The sequence below is a fragment of the Drosophila navojoa genome, chromosome X (assembly GCF_054131105.1).
Source record: "Drosophila navojoa isolate 15081-1374.11 chromosome X, UAZ_NAV_1.0, whole genome shotgun sequence".
In the NCBI taxonomy this organism is placed as follows: domain Eukaryota; kingdom Metazoa; phylum Arthropoda; class Insecta; order Diptera; family Drosophilidae; genus Drosophila; species Drosophila navojoa.
Genome location: NC_142895.1, coordinates 25,793,212 through 25,813,724, shown reverse-complemented (window position 1 = coordinate 25,813,724; position 20,513 = coordinate 25,793,212). Strand labels below are relative to the sequence as shown.

Genomic DNA, 20,513 nt, shown 5'->3' with positions numbered 1-20,513 from the left:
TCTATATAAAGTAATATCCCTTATAAGATAATGATTATAGATATGTCAAGTAGCTTTATAAGGATGTCTTTAGCTTGGATGTGCTTGATAAAAGCTTTAATGCACTTCATTAGATCTTTAATGTACTTTCTTAAAGCTTGACTGAGATATAATTAGCTTTTGCTAACTGAATGTCATACCTATATGACAATATGTCATACATAGAGTAATTCAGGTTTATCTATCTATCTGTCTCATCTCTTCCATGGAAACTCTCAGTCTAATGAAAGCTTCTCTAATTTCTAAAAGCTTAAGATTTGAATAGGAAAGATTTTATTTAGCAGAAATGAGAATTATAGTCGAATATCGATAAATCGCGATAGTTTAATCGCATCGCGTTCAGCTAATGTCATTGCACAACAATTTTCTGTAATGTTTTAATTATTAATTCTTTCATTACCTACGGCAGGTGGAGGCCATTTCACCAACGCTGCCCAGCGACAATTCAGAGGAGCGCGGACGCAGCAGCAGCACAGGCGGCGCCAGCAGCAGCAACATTACCAGCAGCAGCAGCAGCAACAACGCCAATAACAGCAGCGGTAACAGCAGCAGCAGCAGCAGCAACAACAACAACAGCGCCAAGGACGATCTGCTCTTTCAAATCCAGCGCGTTGACGATGAGATCAAGTATGCCGAAACGGCAATGGTGACGCTGCGCAAGAAGGAGAAGACGCTGCTGGACGAGGCGGCGGCAACGGCGGCGACGGTTAAGCAGCAGAAGGCGGCCGCCGAGCAGGCGGCAGCCGAGAGCGGCAATGAGCGGTACATGGAGCTGGGCTGGCGCACGCAGCTGCTGGCCCAGCGCGTGTACGAGGCGAACCGGAAGACGGCCGCCGCACAACATTCCGCGGTGAGCGAGGCGGGCGGCGTGAAGAGCATGACACGCCCCTGGCTGCCGCTGTACAATCAGCCGCTGGACGTGGAGGCGCTGTCGCAGCTGATCAAACGGCATCAGACATTGGTGCGGGCACCGCTGCTCGTGCACATACGCAAGATGAAGGCCGACCGCTGGGAGTACAACCAGGGCCTGGTGGAGAAGTATGCCAAGGATCAGGCCGACTGGCAGCGCCGCTGCGAACGGGCCGAGGGCAGCGCGAAGCGCAAGGCGCGCGAGGCCAAGAATCGCGAGTTCTTCGAGAAGGTGTTCACGGAGCTGCGCAAGCAGCGCGAGGACAAGGAGCGCTTCAATCGTGTCGGCTCGCGCGTCAAGTCAGAGGCGGACTACGAGGAGATCATGGACGGCCTGCAGGAGCAGGCGCTCGAGGACAAAAAGATGCGCTCCTATGCCGTGATACCGCCCCTGATGCACGATGCCCGTCAGCGTCGCTGCGCCTACCACAACGAGAACGGGCTCATCGAGAACATGATTGTCGTCCACGAGGAGCGCAAGGCACTCAATCTGTGGACGGCCGGCGAGAAGGAGACGTTCAAGGAGAAGTATCTACAGCATCCGAAGAACTTTGGCATGATCGCCGCCAGCCTGGATCGCAAGTCGCCGCAGGATTGCGTACGCTATTACTACCTCAGCAAAAAGACGGAGAACTACAAGCAGCTGCTGCGCAAATCCCGCCAACGCACACGCAGCAGCCGGAATCCTGCCAAGGCGCAGGCCCAGCTGCCGCAGTGCATCATCGATTCGCTGACAACGGGCGTCACGACGCGCCTGCAGCGCGAGCAGCAGCAAAAGTCCGGCAATCGCTCCAGCGCCGTGGCGGAACGCGAACGGGCCGAGCGTGCCGCCGAACGGGAACGCGTCGCCGAGAAGGCAGCCGCTGATGCCGCCAAGGCGGCCGAGTGTGCTGCCGAGAAGGCGAGCGCCGTTAGCAAAGCTGCCGAAGCGGCGGCGGGCAGTGAAAAGGTGGCCAAAAATGCAGCAGCAGCAGCAGCAGCCGCGGCAGCAGCAGCGACGGCAGCGTCAGCGTCGTCAGCAGCAACAACAACGGCGGACAAGGCGGATGCGGGCAAGGCGCCAGCTGGAGCGAATAAGAATGCAACAGCTGCAGCAGCAGCTAAAACGGAGATCTCAAAGGGCAGCAGCAGCGACGCCAAAGCCAAAACCGCTGAGGAGGAAGCGCCAGCAACAGCAGGAGCAGCAGCAGCAACAGGAGCAACAGCAACAGCCGCAGCAACAGGAGCAGCAGCAACAACAGCCGCAACAAATGCGTCAGCGAATGTTGCCGGCGAGGCAGCTGCAGCAGCTGCTGCTGGTGCGACTGTTGCTGCCGCTGCGACCGCTGCGCCCACGTCCAAGGCATCCAAGTCCCAGCCAGGCGATGCCAAAGCAGCCAATGCCGCCAAGGCAGCGGAGCAGCCGGCCGAGACGGAGGAGCAGCTGGCGGGCAAGAGCAAAGCAACGGCTGCCGATGGCTACAGTGGTAAGTGGCTACAGTGGAAGTGGGTTTCAATCTCTGCCGAGATTCGCTAATTTCAATTTCTCCTTGCAGCAACTGGTGCGACAGCAGGCAATGCGACGGCAGCGGCAGCGACAACGCCTGCGGTTAGCGTGGCCATCAATGGCTTTAAGCCTGGCTATCAGAGCGTGGTCATGGCCAACGTGAAGGCGCCCGCGCCCTCCGCTGGCTTGGATGATGCTGCAACGGGCGCTGCTGCGACGGCAGCCGCTGCAACCTCGACAAATGCAACTGGCGATAAAATCGTAAAGACGACGTCGACTGCAGCGACAGCAGCAGCAGCAGCAGCAGCAGCATCGGCAGCATCAGCATCAGCAGCTGCTGCTGGCTTTGCTGTGCCCAATGCGGCAGCTGGAGCCACGGAGCCGGCGAGCGGCGTGGCAACGCTTACCACGGCCACCACAGCCGGCAACTATTTGGGTCAGAAGCTGAAGGCGGCCCAAGTGGAGGGACTTGGTGCCGGCAATGAGCTGCATGCGGACGTTAGGTGAGTTATCGATCACATTGCTATCGATTCCATTGCAAAAATGTGAATTTTAACTGAGGCCTTAGTATATAATAAAGATATCGATATAGCGTCAGAGAAGCTATCGATAAATATAGCGATTAGTTGATACTAGCATATAAATAGAAAAGCTTAAGAATGAGTAGAGCTATTGAGACAATCCAAGCATATTGATCAAATACAATATCGATAGTCAGTCAGATCAACTTCGATTAATTTATAGATAAGTTGATACGGGCTTTTAAATAGACTTGTTTGAAAGAAAGTAAAGCTTAATCGATAGCAGAGTGCAGCTTTGATGAAATGTATACATTCAAAAAAGCTGTCAATTACTATATCGATAAGTTAAGAAAGTAATGCTAGCGATTGTCGAATAAGTACAATGTCAATGAAATAGTGTTCATTAAAGCAATGCTAGCTATCGATGAGTTATTAATGAAGCAATCCAGTGATAGGATAGGTGTATCGATTAGCATATATATCGATAAGTGAGATATCGACAGCATATGTTATTTCGTGATTCATTACTAATTAAATTCCTTTTCGTATTTCCCACAGCGATGCCAAGAAGAAACGCTTTGAGCTGGCGCCTGGCGAGTCCAACGTGAACAACAATAATAATAATAACAACAACAACAACAACAGTAGCAACAACAACAACAGCAACATCAAACTGAACGCCAGCGATGCGTCCAATCAAATCTCGTCCATTGGCAAAGGCGCCGGCTCCAGCCTGGCGCCCGCCTCCTCGTCCACATCCTCGTCGTCGTCGTCCTCGTCGATGATGTTCATTAGCGCCGCATCGCTGATATCGACAGCATCGTCGCCGTTGACGACGGCAACGGGCACCGGAACCGGAACCGGAACTGGCACCGCAACGAGGCCGACGACAACGTCTACGTCAACGCCAATGGTCACAGATCGAGCGGGCAATTTGTTGAACACCTCCGAGGTTCTGGCATTGGATGCCAAAGGTAAGTGCCAAAAGTATTGTTCAACTATTTTAGGCCGAGCTTAATGTAGCAAAAAGTTCAAATGGATCTGGGAAAAAATTGCACCATGTACAATGTCATGTTCTATTGAATTCTACGGACCCAAACTTCAGAGTCTCAGATTGACGCACTAAAAGCTCACAGGGCTTATACCGAAAGCTTTGGGAAAAACGAAAGCTTCGTGCCACAATGTCTCTTTTTGAAAGGACTTGCGAAGCTTTAAAGCTTTCCGAAAGTTTTTTACTTTCTTCAGCTGGACTGCAACGAAGCTTTAAACAGTTAGAACTCCCGTTCTTGTAGAGCTTTACAAGCGTTTTTAGTTCGTCCTTTTACTATTGCAGCATATCTTGAAGCTTAAAGCTTTACTGGTTAATGTTCTGGCTGCAAGTTTTCGCATAGCCTTTTCAGTTGTCCTTGAAGCTTTCTGTTTAGACTGAGCTTTTAGAGCTTTCCCTGTTTTTCTTTTAACGGCTGCAGCTGCAATTGAACTGCATTTGCTGCTGGACTTTCGTCCTACGTCCTCTGTGGCTCATCAAAAATGCATTTCGCGCTATCCCAATTATCGTGCTCTCTGCCCTTTGTGTTGAATCTGAATATGAAGTGTTTACCCCAGCTCGCGTTTGTCCTTCGTGCTCCGTCCTCCTCCTCCTGCTGCTTCTGCTGCTGCTTTTGCTTTTCTCTTTTGATTGACTTCTTTCGACTGTCCCCGATGAATAGTTGATGCATCTGCATACGCCTCAAGTCCAACTGCTGCTGAGCTCAGCTCAGCTCTGCCCGTGGATGCTTGATTGGTGCCTGCCACGTTTTCGCCATGGTCCAAGTGGGTGGTGCGTGGCGGTGAAGGTTGAGCAGTGGGTCGGTGGGATGGGCCTCTAGCCGTCTGTCCGTCTGTCATTCAGCTCGACGCGTTGCGGTTTGCTTCTTCCTCTCATCTCTTGCCCCATCCTCACTCACTCTCAATCTTCCTCTCTCTCTCTCTCTCTCTCTCTCTCTTGAACGTTTGTTGTCTGTCATCTCCCTGGCGAGTTAATTAAACGCAATTAAATTAAAATTTTTGTAAACGTCTTTTTTATTATGCAAGTGATTTAATTTAATTATTAAATTGCCGCAACGTTTGTTTGCGTTAACCGACGCCATCTTTGCCACAAAAGAGCGAGAAGCGAGAAGCAAGTAGCACGAGGCAGGCTGAAGGGTTGCGGCATGCCCGAGGGGTGCTCGCACTCAGAGAGGGAGACGAAGCGTTCAGTTTGATTGAAAGCAATCGATTAGTATCATCGATAAGTTATATCGACATCTAATAATTTGGTATATAGTATAGATATTTGATTTGATTATAGGAAATCACAATTGTTGCGCTCGATATCAGTGTAGATCGATAATTGCACTTATCGATAACAGTAACAATGTTTCTAGTGGTTATTCTCTACAGTTATTCAATTCAATTGTATTTACGATTTGTTGCACATATTTTGCAGTAGTTTTGAATTTAATGTATTATCGATAAATTCTACTATCGATAACACAGATAATTGTTTCGATTCTTAGTAAAAGTGTTGAAAGCACTGAATACTTATGGGCTACACTTGATATGATGTTTATTTGATATTTATCGAATCAGCTATCGATCGATTATCGATACAGTTGCAAATTGTTCACAATTTTTTCATTGTATATTTAACTTTTATTTATTCAAACTTTAGAGCAATTCACAAAAAAAAAAAATTGCATGTGCGTGTGTGTGTGTGTGCGCGTGCTAAATTCGATATTTTATCGATATGCGTTTAGATTAGATTAGTTCGTTGCCTCCAAGGGGCCGGCAACTGTTGCTGCTTCACGTTTGGTGTTGCCGCTGCTGTTGCTGTTGCTGCTGTTGCTGTTGCTATTGCTGCTAGTCAAATTGTTGTTGTTGTTGTTGGTGTTGCTGCTGCTATTATTGTTGTTATTGTTGCTGTTGCTGCTGCTGTTGTTGTTCTCGAGCTCATCGGCGTGGCACAGCTTGCGATGCTTGTGCACAAAATAATAGCTCGGGAACTTGCTGCCGCACGTCTTGCACGGATAATACTGCACATTCATATCCAAGGGGCGCACCTCGCGGCGCAGCAGCGCTGCTGCAGCCAGATTGCCATCAGCAACTGTGGCCGCTGCAGCTGCAGCTGTGGGTGTTGCTGCCGCTGCTGCTGTTGCTGCCGTCGCAGTTGTTGTTGCTGCTGTTAGGCAAAGCAATTCGCTGCCGCTGTCCGGCGTCTCTGCCAGCTTCTTGTCCAAGCTGAGCGGATTCAAGTGGCGCTTGGCGTGCTTCTGATAGCAATATTGCGACTTGAATGTGTGTTTGCAGTAGACGCAGACGAAGAGCTCTGCATGCGCTTGCTTGCGCTGATTAGTGGCAGCAGCAGTCGTTGTGGCCGTTGCTGTTGCTGTGGCAGTTGCTGTTGCTGCTGCTGCTGCTGCTGTTGCATCGCTGCTGTTCTCGTTCTCCTCCTGCTGCTGCTGTCGCTGCTGGCTGCTTATGGCGCGCGCCATTTGCTGATGAAACGAGTAGCTGACGCTCTGCTGCGTACGCTGCTGCTCGCCCGCCACGAAGCTGCTGTCCGGCTTGTGGCCGTACGCCGTATTTAGTATGCGCCGGAAGCGCACGGGCCCATCACAGCTGGCCACATCGATGATGAACTTTGATGCCTGTGTTGCTGTCTCCAGCTGCACCGATGCAGGCAAACTTGCCTTGGCTACCGGCAATCGATTGTTGTTGCTGCTGCTGCTGTTGTTGTTGCAGTTGCTGCTGCGTTTGCTTTGACTTTTGCGTGAGCTGTTGTTGCCGCGTCGCTGCTTGTGCGCGCCTGTTGTAACAGCAATTGTTGCTTCTGCTGCCGCTGCTGTTGGTGGCGGCGGTGGTGACGCGTGCGTCGACGTCGGCGTTGGCGTCGGCTGCTTTGTTCTGGTATCGACACGCTCAATGTTCAGGCTGCTGGCCGCGCTGCTGCTGGCCAGGCTGCTCACCACTGACACGTTGCAGTCCTCCGTGTCGAGCTCATTGTCCGTGGCCGTGTTGCTGTCGATGAACACCTCGACATCCTCCTCCTCCTCCTCCTCGTCGGGCTGCTGCAGCGTCAAGGGCTCGGCTGGCTGCAGCTGCAGCTGCATTTGCTCCGTCTCCACCGGCTGTTGCATGTAGCTGGCTGCGGCAGCAATTGTTGGCGCTGGCGGCGGTGGCGGCGGCGGTGGCAATGCTGGCGCCGGCAGAAATCCAAAGTTCGGCAAAGTCGCTTTGCTGGCAATGGGTCGTATGATCTTGGAGGCGCCACCGCCAGCAGCAGCAGCAGAGGCAGAGGCAGCAGCCAGCTGCAGCTGGTGCGGATTGGCCGGGCTGCCGCTCAGATAGCCCTCCGTTTGGGCGCGCGCCAAGAACGAACTGAGTGATGCAAAAGCAAAAAGTGGAACGATAAAAGAAAGAAAATAAATAAAATAAAGCGAGATTGCAAAACAGAGTGAGAGGCGTCGCTGCGAATGCCTACCGACAGATCTCCAGGGCGCGCGGCATGTGCAGCACGTGCGTGGCCAGCAGCACGGCGAATATGTTGTCCACGTTGAGATCCAAGTAGCCCGTGTACATGTAGGTGAGCAGCGGGGCGAACTGCTCGGCGGTCACGTTGCTCAAGTAGAGCAGCAATTCGCCTCCTGCTGCGGCAGCGGCAACAGCGGCCGCTGCTGCTGCCGCCGCAGCAGCAACAGTTGCTGCCGTATTGGCATTGGCCGTGGCCGCTGCCGCAGCAGCCGCTGCCGCCGTTGCCGTTGCCTCGTCCATGCGAATGGCCGAGCGCAAGTAGCCGCTGTGCATGCCCAGGACTAGGGCGTGCGCCACGAAGCGGACGCTGTTTGGCGCCGGGCCCACTTCCAGGATAACATCCGGCGGTGTGGACATGACGCCGCCAACACCAACCATGGACATGTTGTTGCTGGCAGGGGCCGGCAGGCGACTGTTGCTGCTGCTGCTGCTGCTGCTGTTGGCATTGCTGCCGTTGCTGCTGCCAGTTAACCAATTTGTAAACATGAAAAAAATATATATATTAAAAAAAAAACGAGAGGAGCAAGCAACAAACAACAAAGCGCGACGTGCGGCGACGTTTAAGAGTTTGTGTTGTTGTTGTTTTGTTTGAATGAGAAAAAAAGGAAATGTTGCTGCGATCCGTCACGTGTGCAGCACAAATGCGAACTGATGAATGCCTCGTGTTGCATGGCGTATTTTATAGCCAACACGAGAAGGCTGACACCAACACACCAACACACACGCACACACACACGCGCACAGATAGCCAGCTAGCGTCAGCTGTGTGAGTCCTTCGGCTGCTGCGCTGTTCGGCTTTGGCTCTCGACTTCGGCTGTTTGACGATTTGTTGTTGCTGCTGCTGCTGTTGCTGTTGCTGCTGCTAGCGTTTTGTTTGTTGTCGGCTAGGTCTGTTTAATTGGTTGTTGCTGTTGCTGTTGCAGCATATTTTACAAATTCATAACCAAAATTAAGCTGCGAACTGAATGAGTTGCTCACTTTGTGGCAAGTGTTAAACGGTTAACAAAATAAATTAAATAAAAATAAGACAATAATTAGAAAGCAAATAAATATATAAAAATATATATTTATATATTTATAAATAAATTAAAATAATGTCAACTGGCCACTGTCTTTAACAAAATCAACCAGCACTCGGGTTGGTACAATGACAAAGATGCAAAAGTTTCAGAGTTGGCGTACAAAGTATTGCCTACTTATGAGCGTTGCCCAAAGCAATCTTTGAATGGGTTCAGGGTATAATGGTTTTGTTTTCAAATGCAAATTTGAATGCATTTTAAGGATTTCAGTGGAACCATACGTTGGCGTTAGGTGGCGTTCCATAGAGGTATTCCATGTCAAAAGGCTGACACGACCAATTGAGGCGATTCGTCCACTCTGCCTGCCTGCTAGGCACCTTTGCAGGTGCAGGACCCTCAGGTTCCAATGTGAATATGTATGTGAGCTAACGTCATACAAGACTATGTGACAAGATTTGCGGTCTAGGCAAAGCGCTGCAACTTTGCCATTAACAGCCCTGTTCTTGAAGCAAGATCCAGTGCCACATGCGAATGATGCCAAATGTATCTTGAAGTAACACTGAATCGCAGACTCACCTTCTCCAAACATGTTACAGCGATTACAATGCGCTTACGTGTGGCTGTGTTAGTCTCCGATCTCCTTTTATGTGAGGGTCAACAGAAGTTGACACACAGATGCTAGATATTAGAAATTCGGGGTTGGATAACTAGGTTTCAAGCAACTGAAATATCTTTAATCTTTTCTTTGGTTATATTTAAGATAGGAGAGGAAAGAGTTCTAGAGAGAAACTAGCTGAGTCCAGTCCAATACTGCTTGAGCTTGAAGTCTTCTCCTAGACCTCTAACAGATCTTTGGGCTGCTGTTGCTCTCGCGGCTAGAAGAGTAAATTCCCATATAGATGTTAGCTCTTCTTGGCTTGGCAAGCCTTTCCTCCGATTGTCTCATGGTCTCATTTGATTCTGGATGTCCTTTATGCATTAGCAGATCACAAAGAGAGAAAAGAAATGCTGTAAACCGCGCACCTTTTGCTTCACTTTGCTCTGCTCTGCTTTGAGTTCGAGTTTTATTCACATTTCCTCAATTTTTTGAAACTGTTCGAAAATCGTCCGTTTGCCTTTTGGCTTTGCGTCAATCCATTGCCACGCCCATTCAAGCGTACGTACAGCCCCTTTTGGCCTGGTCATGTCTATGGCGCCTCAATCGACTTAATTGATTTGTGGGCATAACCAATACATATTTACATACGATACAGCTAATGTGTGTGTGTGTGTGTGAGTGTGTGTGCATGTGTGTGTGTGTTGATTTTGTGCGCAAGTGTGTGGGCGTATGTGAGTGGGTGGGTGTGTGGCTACTTGCTTGCTTTATCTAGCTGTGTGCGTTTGGCTATTAGCTTACTATTTAGAGATACTCTAAACAGGACATCGAGTCCTTAGCATGTACATATCGCTTTAGAGCTGAGTTATATATATTACTGAAGGTCTTTTCTGTGCGAACTAGTTCATAATTTGACTCACTTTGATTCAGCTGATTATTTCAATATCTAAACGTATTGCTTAAGGATTTTCTATATATATATATAATATATATATAATTTATATATTCAATAGATATATAATGTTCCTTTTGGAACTAGTTCGATATATTTATTATATATATGTATATTATTGCTATATCTTATAGATTCGAGTTCCTTTTCGAACTAGTTCTCCCAAAGTTATAAAAACAGAATCATTTATATACATATTTGTTCAGGTTTTTCGATATATACTGCATTATATATATTTTTCTAGTACTATATATTATTTCTATATATAATACATACGCATCGAATTAGTTATCAAATAGTTGCTCGATTGATTGCCTTGCTTATTTCCATAGTAAATTACTTGATTGGGTACACAATTATTTCTACATTCTGTAGTCTGACTTTATCGGGCTTCAATCGTCTTCAGGTTTACCATTGCGTATTTCTTGGCATTCACTCTCACTTGAGCATAATTTCTTTTCAAATGGGTTTCAAAGATGACAAAAAAAAAAACTATATATTTCTTCCGTAAAGTATCGCCAAAATATCGATAGTCCGGCGTAGCAGTTAAAAGAGAGTACAGTCTAGTTGGCAGTATTATATCCTGATCGTATACCCTTACCATACATTACATGTATATAGATGTTCTTTCAGCTAAAGCTATAACTATAGCAAGTTTACATTTTACAGGGTATTTGCCAGTTTGTCAGACTCTTCGAGATTTCTATGGCGTCTTGTACCAATTTGCTCAACATTTTCTTTTGCACGTTATTTTTTTTTTTTATATTTTTTATTTTGTTTGTGTGGCAAGGTGCTCCATATCTGTGCGCGTGTATGTGTGTGTGTGTGCGTGTGTGTGTGTGTGTATTTGTGTTTGATTGGGTTTTTATTTGTGTGGCTTTGGTATTTGGACATTTGGTTGGCTTTTAATTACCGCTGTTGCTGCTGATCAGTTTTGTTTGTGGAACGCCTCTGCCCTGCCCACATGTGGTTGGCTGCGAGCCACCGAACCCCCCGGCCCCGCCAAACGTTTGCCTTCGTTGTTTCTTTTATTTGTGCTGCGACAAATTTGTCAAAAAATTGTTTGACATTTGGTAGCTGTTAGGGGCGTGGCACAGGGGCAAAAGGGCGATAGATAGATGCAATTTCATAGATACGAGTCGATTGGTTGGTTGCTGCTCCGGTTGCTGCTGTTGTTGTTGTTGTTGTCGCATTGATAGGCTAATTTAATTAAGTTGTTGCTGTTGCTGCAATCACCTGTCCATTGCGATTAAGCTTCAATCAAGCGTTAACAATTTTAATTAAATTATTTCGAAATGCAATTATAAATGTTCGTCATGCATAAATTGTGTTATTCATTTATTTAATAAATAACTCGGTGCTGAACAAACGCCCCCTCAACATCAACCCCCCCTCCAACAGCTGACCCCCCCTTGAGTGCCTCAGCTGCAGTTGGCTCCGATTGTTTTTACATTTTGAATAAATAATCACAACGTAGGCAAAAAATGAATTTCATAAATTGCCAGCAACAGAAGCAACAAAACAAAAAAGTAAAGCGTAAATATGTCTGTCAGGACAACGGCTGCTCATGTCCTGCTGCTGCTGCTGCTGTTGCTGCTGCTGCTGTTGTTGTCGTCATCGTCAATCTGTCACATTTGTTAAATGCTACAATTAATCCCCCGAGCGCGTCAACCTGCTCTGCCCCGTATGCACCTATTATTATCCTGATGCGTTCGCATCCTGTCCATCATTCTTCATCTTTCATCCTTCATTCGGCATCCTGCATACTGCATCCTGCGTCCTGCTCATTCCACGATTCACTCTCTAATAATAATTAAACTCCATAGGTTTACATTTCATTTGGAGCGCTGCACTTGTTCTCATTTGAAAATGTTATAGATTAGTTATCGGTATTAGTTTTTTAATGTTACTATAACATTTTTGCGTGTTGTCGTCAGCTCTCTTTCAATCTAGCTTCGTTACAGCTATTTCCTTTTCGCATTCTCTCTGTCCAGCAGTAATTGCATTTATCGATAACACAAATTATCGATCCCTCACATCAATCAATAAGAGTAAAAACTCAGCTTTACCGGGCATAAGTAACTAATATTTTGTTATCGATAATTATCGATTCTGCAGTTTCTACCGGTATGCCCAATTAGTTACCATTTTGCATTGTGTGCGGCATTTGTGGGTGTTTTCAATGCGCTTGCTCCACTGTGCGACAGTGGGGCGAAGCAGGGACAACAGCCATCACCTGCAATCACCTGCTGCAATTCAATTCAATTAACGCGACGGTTAAAAGCTCTGCGCAATTAGCTTTACTCTTGTTACACGCTGCAGCGCATGGGCCGGGGGAGGCGGGGCGTGCTGTGAAGCGAAGGGGGGGGGGGGGGGCGAGGGTTTAAAAACATTTTTGCTGATCTTTGCAGTAAGTTGGCAAATTGCCTGCCAGCCAATCGAGCGACTGCAACCACACACACACACACGCACACAGAGAGCTGTCAACTGTTGGCTTTTGTCTTACGCACACACACACACACACACGAAAATATACTCATGTGTGTGTGTGTGGCTGTGCACATTGACTGTAAAACTGCTGCTGAGCCTTTTGGTCATGTTGACAAGCAAACCGCTCGCTCGCTCGTTCGCTCGCCTTGCCAAACAACTTCCCCACGTCTCGTTCGCCCTCTCTCTCTCTCTCTCTCACACACTCTGTTGCTCTGCAAATCCATTTACACAAAACCAGCCACGCCTCCTCCCCCCCTCTTGCAGCCGCTGGTCTTGTGCAGTTTACGCTTCTGTTGTCGCTTTTTGCAATAGCTTATCCCAGTTGAATTTTATTGTTTGTACACAGTTGCCGAGGTTATGGTGGAAGACAGAGAGAGAGAGAGAGAGAGAGAGAGTGAGAGCGAGAGTGAGGGAGAGAGAAGAAGCAGCTCATACGCACGTGTTGCCACCTGTCCACTGCCATTTGTAGTGGCATTTGCATGTATTTGCTTACTCTCTCTTTTCCGCTCTCTCTCTCTCTGTCTCTCTTCCTCTCGCTCTCACTCAGTCTTGCTCTGTCTCTGTGTGCAGAGAGGAAACCTTTTATGACAATTAAAACATAATTGACGGTCAACATTAATAAACCAGGCAACAGGCATTCACACACACACACACACAAACACACACACACAAACACACATACAGAGGCAGCCAGGTGTGCAGCTAACAAGATTGCAATTGAACTTTTAGGCAAGCATGTGGACGCAGTGGTCGTAGGTAGGGGGTGGGGGCGGTATTGCCTAGCTAATGGCAGACAGCCGTAAGCCGTACACTTCGCTCTCTCTCACTCCCACTCTCTGTGCCGCTCTCTTTCACTCTAGCCATTTTACTCAAATCAACGAGCCATTTTGTGTTAGTTAAAAATTCTTTTTGTGCACAACCAACACACACACACATACATAAACACACACGAGCATACAACAGGCAAAAGAAAAAGCTAGCAAAAAAAAAAAAAAAGAGAAAATGCGCCCAAAAACTAAAAACAATTCCGCAGCAATACGACTCTGTTTCAAACACACGCCCCTAGTCCCGCCTCTGCCCCCACCTGGGCAATTGGCAAATGAAAATTTCTGTTACACTTTCGCAAATCGAGTTAGGCAGGGGGAGAGGTGTGGGGGGTGCACAGGTGTGAAAGATTTTGGTTGTTTCGCTGATCTACAGTCTCTATTTAACAGCTAACTGCTACAGGTTGCCCTCGCTAAAGGGTACTGCAAATATGCCCATAAGTATGCTACACTCTGAAAAGTTAGGTGAATGAAAGAAACGAGAGACAGATGGAAAGAGAGTGAGTAATAGAAGAGAGAGAGGGGGAGGACAAATGGAAACAAAGGCAGAAAAAAATATCTATATCTAGAAAGGGGGAAAAGGAAGTTCAGTGCAGAGAGAGTGAGAGAGAGAAAACAAAATGGAGAAAACGGTAGAGGTAGAGGTAGAGATACTACAGAGAAAGACACAAGACATTATTGAGGTTAAGGAATAATGTGACACATAGCAGAAGACGGGGAAAGACACAGGAATAGTAAGAGATACAGGGAGACTGAGAAATACATTGAGAGAAACATAACTGTACAGGAGAATTACATACAGAGATACAACAACCCAAGTATGCACAGTTAATTTGGAAGAGATCTAGAATATGCCTTGTGTGTAAATACCTCATATTTACGCTTTCATATTACAGGGTATTCGGCTTACATATAACCTGATAGGGTAATAGTTTTTGGTTTACTCTGTTGTTTTGTTTATTAATTCGCATTTAAAGTTGATTGATGAACGCGACGCGTAATCAGTGAGTGAGAGGAGCGAAGAGGGAAGGGCGAAGGGCTGCTGCGTAGCTGCACTATAAACTGCCGTTTTTTTTTAAAGGGCCAATTGGTGGGTGTTGATGTGTGTGTTTGTTAGTGTGCGTGAATGTGCGTGTTGGGGTTTTGGGGCTTTGGGCTGTCCAAAGTGCGCACAAAATTGTTGCCAGCGGCTTAAATGTCCCCAAAAACCAACAGAAGCAAGAGGGGGGGAGGGGCCACAGGGGTGCACCAAGGGCTGATAAAGTAAGGGCTGTGTGTCACATACAGACAGCGGCGGCTGCTTATAAAATTTTGAACGAAATTGAAATTACGCTAATTGTTTGTGCTGCCCCAAAACAACAACAAACGGCAACAACAATTGGCATGCGTGTGTGTGAGTGTGAGTGTGCAACCTACAGCCAACACTTGCTTCGTTATCTCACACACACATATACACGCACACACATGAGCACTCGCACACATATGAACACACTCGCGCGCGCGCTCACACACCCCAAAAGGCAAAAACAATTAGCGAATTTGATGCGCAAATCCTCGTTACAAATCTAACGGTTACTCAGGGGCGGAACTAAAAAGGGGGGATGGGGGCAGCGGCATGTGTATGCTACGGCAATAGCAATCGCAATTGCAGCAGCAGTTGCAGTTGCAGTTGCAGTTGCAGCAGTAACAGCCATTGCAGTTATAGCTAATTAATAGACTTACGCGCTAGTCGCTGGGACTCTGTGTACATCTACACCACCGAACCGCCCCCTCCTCTAGGTGCGCCCCATCTATACAAAGCGCCTGTGCTCGCCCTCCTCGCTCTACCTGCTCCGCCTGCTCCTTTTATGCTGCTGCGGGGAGGCTGGGCATTGCAATTGGCAGACGCGTTTTGATTTTCGCGTCCAGTTTTCGTCCTGCCAAAGTTTGTCAGCTGTGTGCGTGCGTGTGTGTGCGTGTGTGTGTAGGTGTATGTTGTGTGTTTGCTAATTAGTAAATCATAATTACTCAACTCTCATTCGCTTATTTACCCGATTCCCAGTGTACACGCTACTCCTCTTACAGTCCAAATACACATAGAGCAAATGCAGGCAGTTGAAGGATTTGCCTGAAACAAGATAAAAATGCTTTTCATGATTGACAAACAATATTTTTGCATTTTTTTTTTTGTAGTTATTCAACTCAACTGCAACACCCAATAATGCTTAATTATGTTAAACTCTACAGTTTGAAAAGGCTTTTAAAAGGCTTTTTTCATATCTCACATATTCCAGCTAAAGAAGGAACAGAAAATAAAGGGGTAGAGGAAAGGATAATAATAACTGTTGCCTCTGCGCTCGCAGGCGCTGACAAACTAATTACAAACTTAAACCTAAATACCGAAAATGAAAGCTCTAGCAACACAAACAAAAAGTGTGCACCTACACACACACTCGCACGCACACACACGCACATGCAAGCAAGAGCCGGCTTCTCTCTTCTCTGCTTGCTAATTATGTGAGCGAGCCTCGGTAAGCCAGCGCAAAAACCACTTCTGCACTTACTCACTGACTCGCTCTCACTCTTGCTCTCGTACTCGTACTCTTCTTTTTCTCCTCCTCTGTCTGTTTGTTACTCACTTTGGCACTGGCTCTTGTCGTCGTTTGGCTTTTGCTTACATATGTATGTAATTAAATTGCTCAATTAAAATTGCACACCCTTTTGATTATCGCTGGCGCAGTTTTTGACTCGTGCGTGTGTTTGTGTGTATGTGTGTGTGTGCGGCGGTAACTTTTATTAATCAGTAAAAATCGTTTACCGAAAAATGAAAGAGCAGCAGCAGCAACAACAACAACAACAGCAAAAAAACAGCAACTGTAGCTAAAGCTCAGTGAAAACCAAAGCCAGCGATAGGCATGACAATGATGAAAATCATGATGATGATGATGATGATGATGCTACAAGTATTAATAATGTTGTCTCTTGCTTGGTCCGCCACACAATTGCCCAGAATTTTGCAAGTTTCTTTTGTGCTGCCCACGCTGGACTTGCGGCACTCTCTCTCGCTCTCCTTCCCGTTCTCGTTGTCCCTCCATTGCCCTTCCTCGCCATTTTTGATGGTTCGCTCTCGCTCTAGCTAGTAGCTACACATGCCTACACTGCAGACGCCTACGCTAGCTGGGCGCGAGCAAAGGCGCGCGCGCTGTCAGGACGACGACTGCCGTTAAATCAACACCATTTCGTAAATTAAAAGTGGCCCAGCGAAGCGACGACTACAGCAGTAGCAGTAGCGGAAGTGGCAGCAGTGGCAACAGCGCAGCCAGCAGCGACGCTACGTTCATATTAACTGTATTTACAATTATATGTTGTGTTCTCCTGTCTTCTTTATCTCTTCCTGCCGTTTCCACATGCACTCACGTCCTCTCGAACATGTGTTTAAGAGAGTTATGCATGCATATAACTCTATGTATGTGTGTGTGTGTGTGTGTGTGTGCGTCGCGCTCGTCAGTGTCATAGTCGGCATTTATGCACATAATTCCTTTTGCTAGCTGTCGACGTCGGCGTTGCTGCTCCCGGTGCTGCTGCTGCTGTTGGTGCTCTTTGATGTTTGCACAAGTTGGCTGGCAACTTCCTTCTGCTTGCTGCTGCTCTGCTGCTGCTTCTGCTACTGCTTCTGCTTCTGCTGTCGCTGTCTTTCGCTTACGCAAGTTTTCTGCCAGCGCAAATTCCCAATGGTGCTAATTAGCGGCCGTCGCTGTTGACGTCCGCCTTCGTTGCATACTTTTGTGCGCGCGTCGTATATTTTTTAATTGGCCGCCGACGCTGTTGTTGTTGTTGCTGCTGCTGCTTCTGTGGCTGTTGCTCGTTTGTTTTGCGGTTGATGTTGTTGTTGTTATCGCTGTTGGCACTCGTTAGCTAAATGTGGTTTGTAAATTTGATTGAATTTGCTTTTGATTGTAGTTGTTTGGGGGCGGGCGAGAGCTTCTGCATACGTAGCCAGTTTTTAAGTGCGAGCCAGCTCACTTCTGACTAATAACTAATCAGATTCATTTGAACTGGTTTATTTAATTGAATCAGTTAATTGAAATTAGCCTGCCTTGAGCTTGGCAAATAGTTACGGAACTAGTTCATTTCTACACTTGCCTTCCACCGAATGGCTGCACTTGATGCTGTTATTTCTTATTCTTCTTCTTCTTCTTCTTCTTCTGCTTCAATAACCCTTTGACTGATTTGTTGTTATTTTCAATTGTCTAATTGAATGTTAAATACATTTTTGGTAGCTTGTGCACAATTTTGTGCTGCTGCAGCAGAGTTGACTCCGGTCGCTTGTGGACAAGCCTTGCCGCCGACCCCGGTCCAACGGTTAATTTCTGTTTGGGTGCCAACAACTATTTGCATTTGCTCAAGTCTAATTGCAAATACGTTTTAGCAAAGGATGCGGGCAGTAGGTCAACAGAAGTATGCGGGCAAAGTAGGCCTATGAGTCAACTCACTCAACACATTTATTCAACACACTCACTCACACACTTACGCTAGCTCACTCACTCACTACCTCACTTGCTTTACCGCTCTCAACCTCTCAATAACTTACGCACAGCACATGCGGCTCTCCCACTCTGCTCTGCTGCCCGAGCAGCCATATTTACTCTTTGTACTTGCAAAAGAAATTGTACTAATGGAATTATTTCATGTTTTCCTTTTCTTTTTGCTTTTCTTACCATATTGCGCTGCGCCACGTCGCATTTCGTTTTGTTTTGTTTGTCGTTTTGATTTGCTTTCGTTTTGGTTTGTTTTTGGTTTTCGTTTTTTTTATGGTTATTTTTTTTCTTTACTTGCCTCCTTTTCTTACGAGCACGCTGTGCAAATAACTCAACGTTCGACGTTCGAGGTTCGACCCATCGCCGCTGCTGCTGCTGCTGCTGCTCCTTGGTGTTCCATCTTGCGTTGCGCTCTCGCTCTCGCTCACTCTCACACGCTCCCGTTCTCTAAGCGACTATGTCGACTGCGAAATCAAAGCAAAGCAAAGCATAGCATACAATATAAGCGTCGCTGTTGACGTTGCGGTCGGCGCAGCAGCCGCTAAAACGAGCAAGAAATAAAAAAAAAATTAAAAAAAAAAAAAAAATGAAAACGGAAAACTTTTTTGTTTTCCTTTGGGGCGTTTCAAATAATTTTTGACTGATTGAATTATTAATAAAATTGATCGAAATGCAAAGAGAGGCGACGTCGCTGCAGCCGCCGCTGGTCAACAGAAATAATGTTGATTGAATTAAGTACTTTAAAGCTTATGGGCCGAGCCAAGAGAGCGAGAGGGGGCAGATAAGTCGTAGTTGCTGTTGTTGTTATTGTTGTCGATATTGAGTGAGAGTACTTGATGTCGCTGCTATGAAAGCTTCTTACGATTGCTCGCTTACCGAAAGAGAAACGCACACGCACACACACACTTACTCGCACATGGGTAAAAATATATTCACGCGTGTCAGAATGAGGCAGCATTTAATTAACACAAATTTCCATTAATATATATCAATTACAGTTGACTTAATTTTTAGGTAATTGATGCAACAACAATAAAAGGCTGGCTAATTGCATCACTGGCTGTTTCCCCACTCTCTCTCTCTCTCTCCCTCTCTTCATTGAGTGACATGTAAATGTATTATTTTTTGTTCTGCTTGTGGCCAGGCGACATATGCGTCGATAACGTTATTGTTATCGCTAGACGTTAGTACACTTCACTTCATTTGGTCGCACAGCTAATCAATCATGTTAATTAGTTGAACACATTTGAGTGCTAACTGACAAATGTGAATATATGGATGGTGTCTTCTTCTTCTTCTTCTGGCCTGCGTATCCACAGTTAAAAATTTGTCGGGCTGTCACAAAATGCACATTAAGCAAGAAAACAATTTTGCTGATATTCGCGTCAGTTTTATTTATTTTCATAAATTTTTTTCCACAATTTGCTGATACCCAAAAGAGAACAAAAAAAAAAAAAGTGCGTCTGAACAGTTGACCGCGGCTGTGCGCTTTTTTTTTTGTTTTTGTCGTTGGGTGCACAGCGGAAGGAAGTGGATGAGGAGGAGGGAGTGCGTGTGGGAGTGGGCAGGGAAGCTGGAATGAAGCAAAGTGAATTAAATATTTACATAAATTTTTAAAAATCAAAAATTAAATAATAAAAATCAAGACAAAAACGAGGCGCAGAATGACGCACGGTACATGCCACGCCGCCAGATGGCAGCTGCCAGGAGGCGGCCAGCCTCAGTGGGTGGCATGCGACCAATTGGCTTTTTATTAATTAATTTATTTGAGCTGCTGCTACAGCTGCTGCTGCTGTTGCTGTTGCTGTTGCTGCTGTTGCATTGCAATTTCAGTTGCGCTTTCATTCATTTACTTGGCTTTATTTTCTCGTGATTATTTAATTGTTTTTGCTGTTATTAATATTAAATATTTATTTTGCAATTCTATTTAATTTGCAATTTATAATTGCATTTTGATTGAGCGCCACGCCTCACGCCATGCCACGCCTCGCCGACACATTGTGGCTCTCCATCAATTTAATTGGCCTTTTCGTTGCTGCCGCGCAAAAAACTAGGCAACACTTTATTTCATTGCCTACTTTTTAGCGCGGCGGCTGAATCAATTCACAGTTATTCGATAATTGATCAACGACAACTCGATTTAAGAGCCTTTTTATGCCCTGAACTCCAAATGGGAAATCGGCGTAAAATGGTTATGTGAAAATGCAGGAGCAGGAGGCGTGTAAGGAGTCGAATATATAAAATATATATATAAATAAATATATATAGAATTCATTGCCGATTATTCAAATATACGCAGAGGGTATCTCCTATTCGAGCAGTCTCGACTGCTGCACTCTGACTTGTTTACCGTTCGGCTTTTGCAGCAGTTCAGTTGGGCCTTGAAATGCATTTATTTACAATTGGCAAAAGTTTGCTAGCTTCAAATGTATTGCAGCAGTGTTGCCACTGTATGTTGCATGCCAGCAGTCTGGCAACATTGGCTAATGTCAGCATACCTAATATAAGTTGAAGAATCTCTGAGTTTTTTGAACTCTTTGATCTAGTGATAGAACTCAGCGCAATGTTCTTCTCTGAACCGGTTCAGGCTCAAACGTAGAGCCAATTCAT

General features: G+C 46.3%; 2 protein-coding genes across 5 annotated transcripts in view; one reads left to right on the top strand and one right to left on the bottom strand.

Moving 5' to 3' along the window:
• Positions 1–20,513, top strand: part of Smr (nuclear receptor corepressor smrter) — a 76,078-nt gene that overhangs the window by 46,345 nt on the left and 9,220 nt on the right. For all 4 annotated transcript variants that reach the window (XM_089264908.1, XM_089264907.1, XM_089264906.1 and 1 more), the window contains exons 4-6: positions 449–2,414; positions 2,484–2,937; positions 3,514–3,929. In XM_089264908.1, coding sequence (XP_089121034.1) covers positions 449–2,414; positions 2,484–2,937; positions 3,514–3,929 — 2,836 coding nt within the window. The remainder of the gene's footprint in view (positions 1–448; positions 2,415–2,483; positions 2,938–3,513; positions 3,930–20,513) is intronic.
• LOC115564550 (uncharacterized) lies at positions 5,614–8,521 on the bottom strand. The gene is made up of 2 exons (XM_030388992.2): positions 7,457–8,521; positions 5,614–7,353 (listed from the first exon to the last, which is right to left on the bottom strand). Exons 1-2 carry the CDS (start codon positions 7,990–7,992, stop codon positions 5,739–5,741), a joined length of 2,151 nt encoding a protein of 716 aa, XP_030244852.2. The 5' UTR covers positions 7,993–8,521; the 3' UTR covers positions 5,614–5,738.

What these genes read in the sequence shown, in the direction of transcription:
- LOC115564550 (XM_030388992.2), bottom strand. Translation starts at nt 7,992, where the DNA reads ATGTTTACAAATTGGTTAACTGGCAGCAGCAACGGCAGCAATGCCAAC. An exon ending in CGCGCCCTGGAGATCTGTCG is followed by an intron (nt 7,354 to 7,456) that starts GTAGGCATTCGC and finishes TGCATCACTCAG; the next exon opens with TTCGTTCTTGGCGCGCGCCC.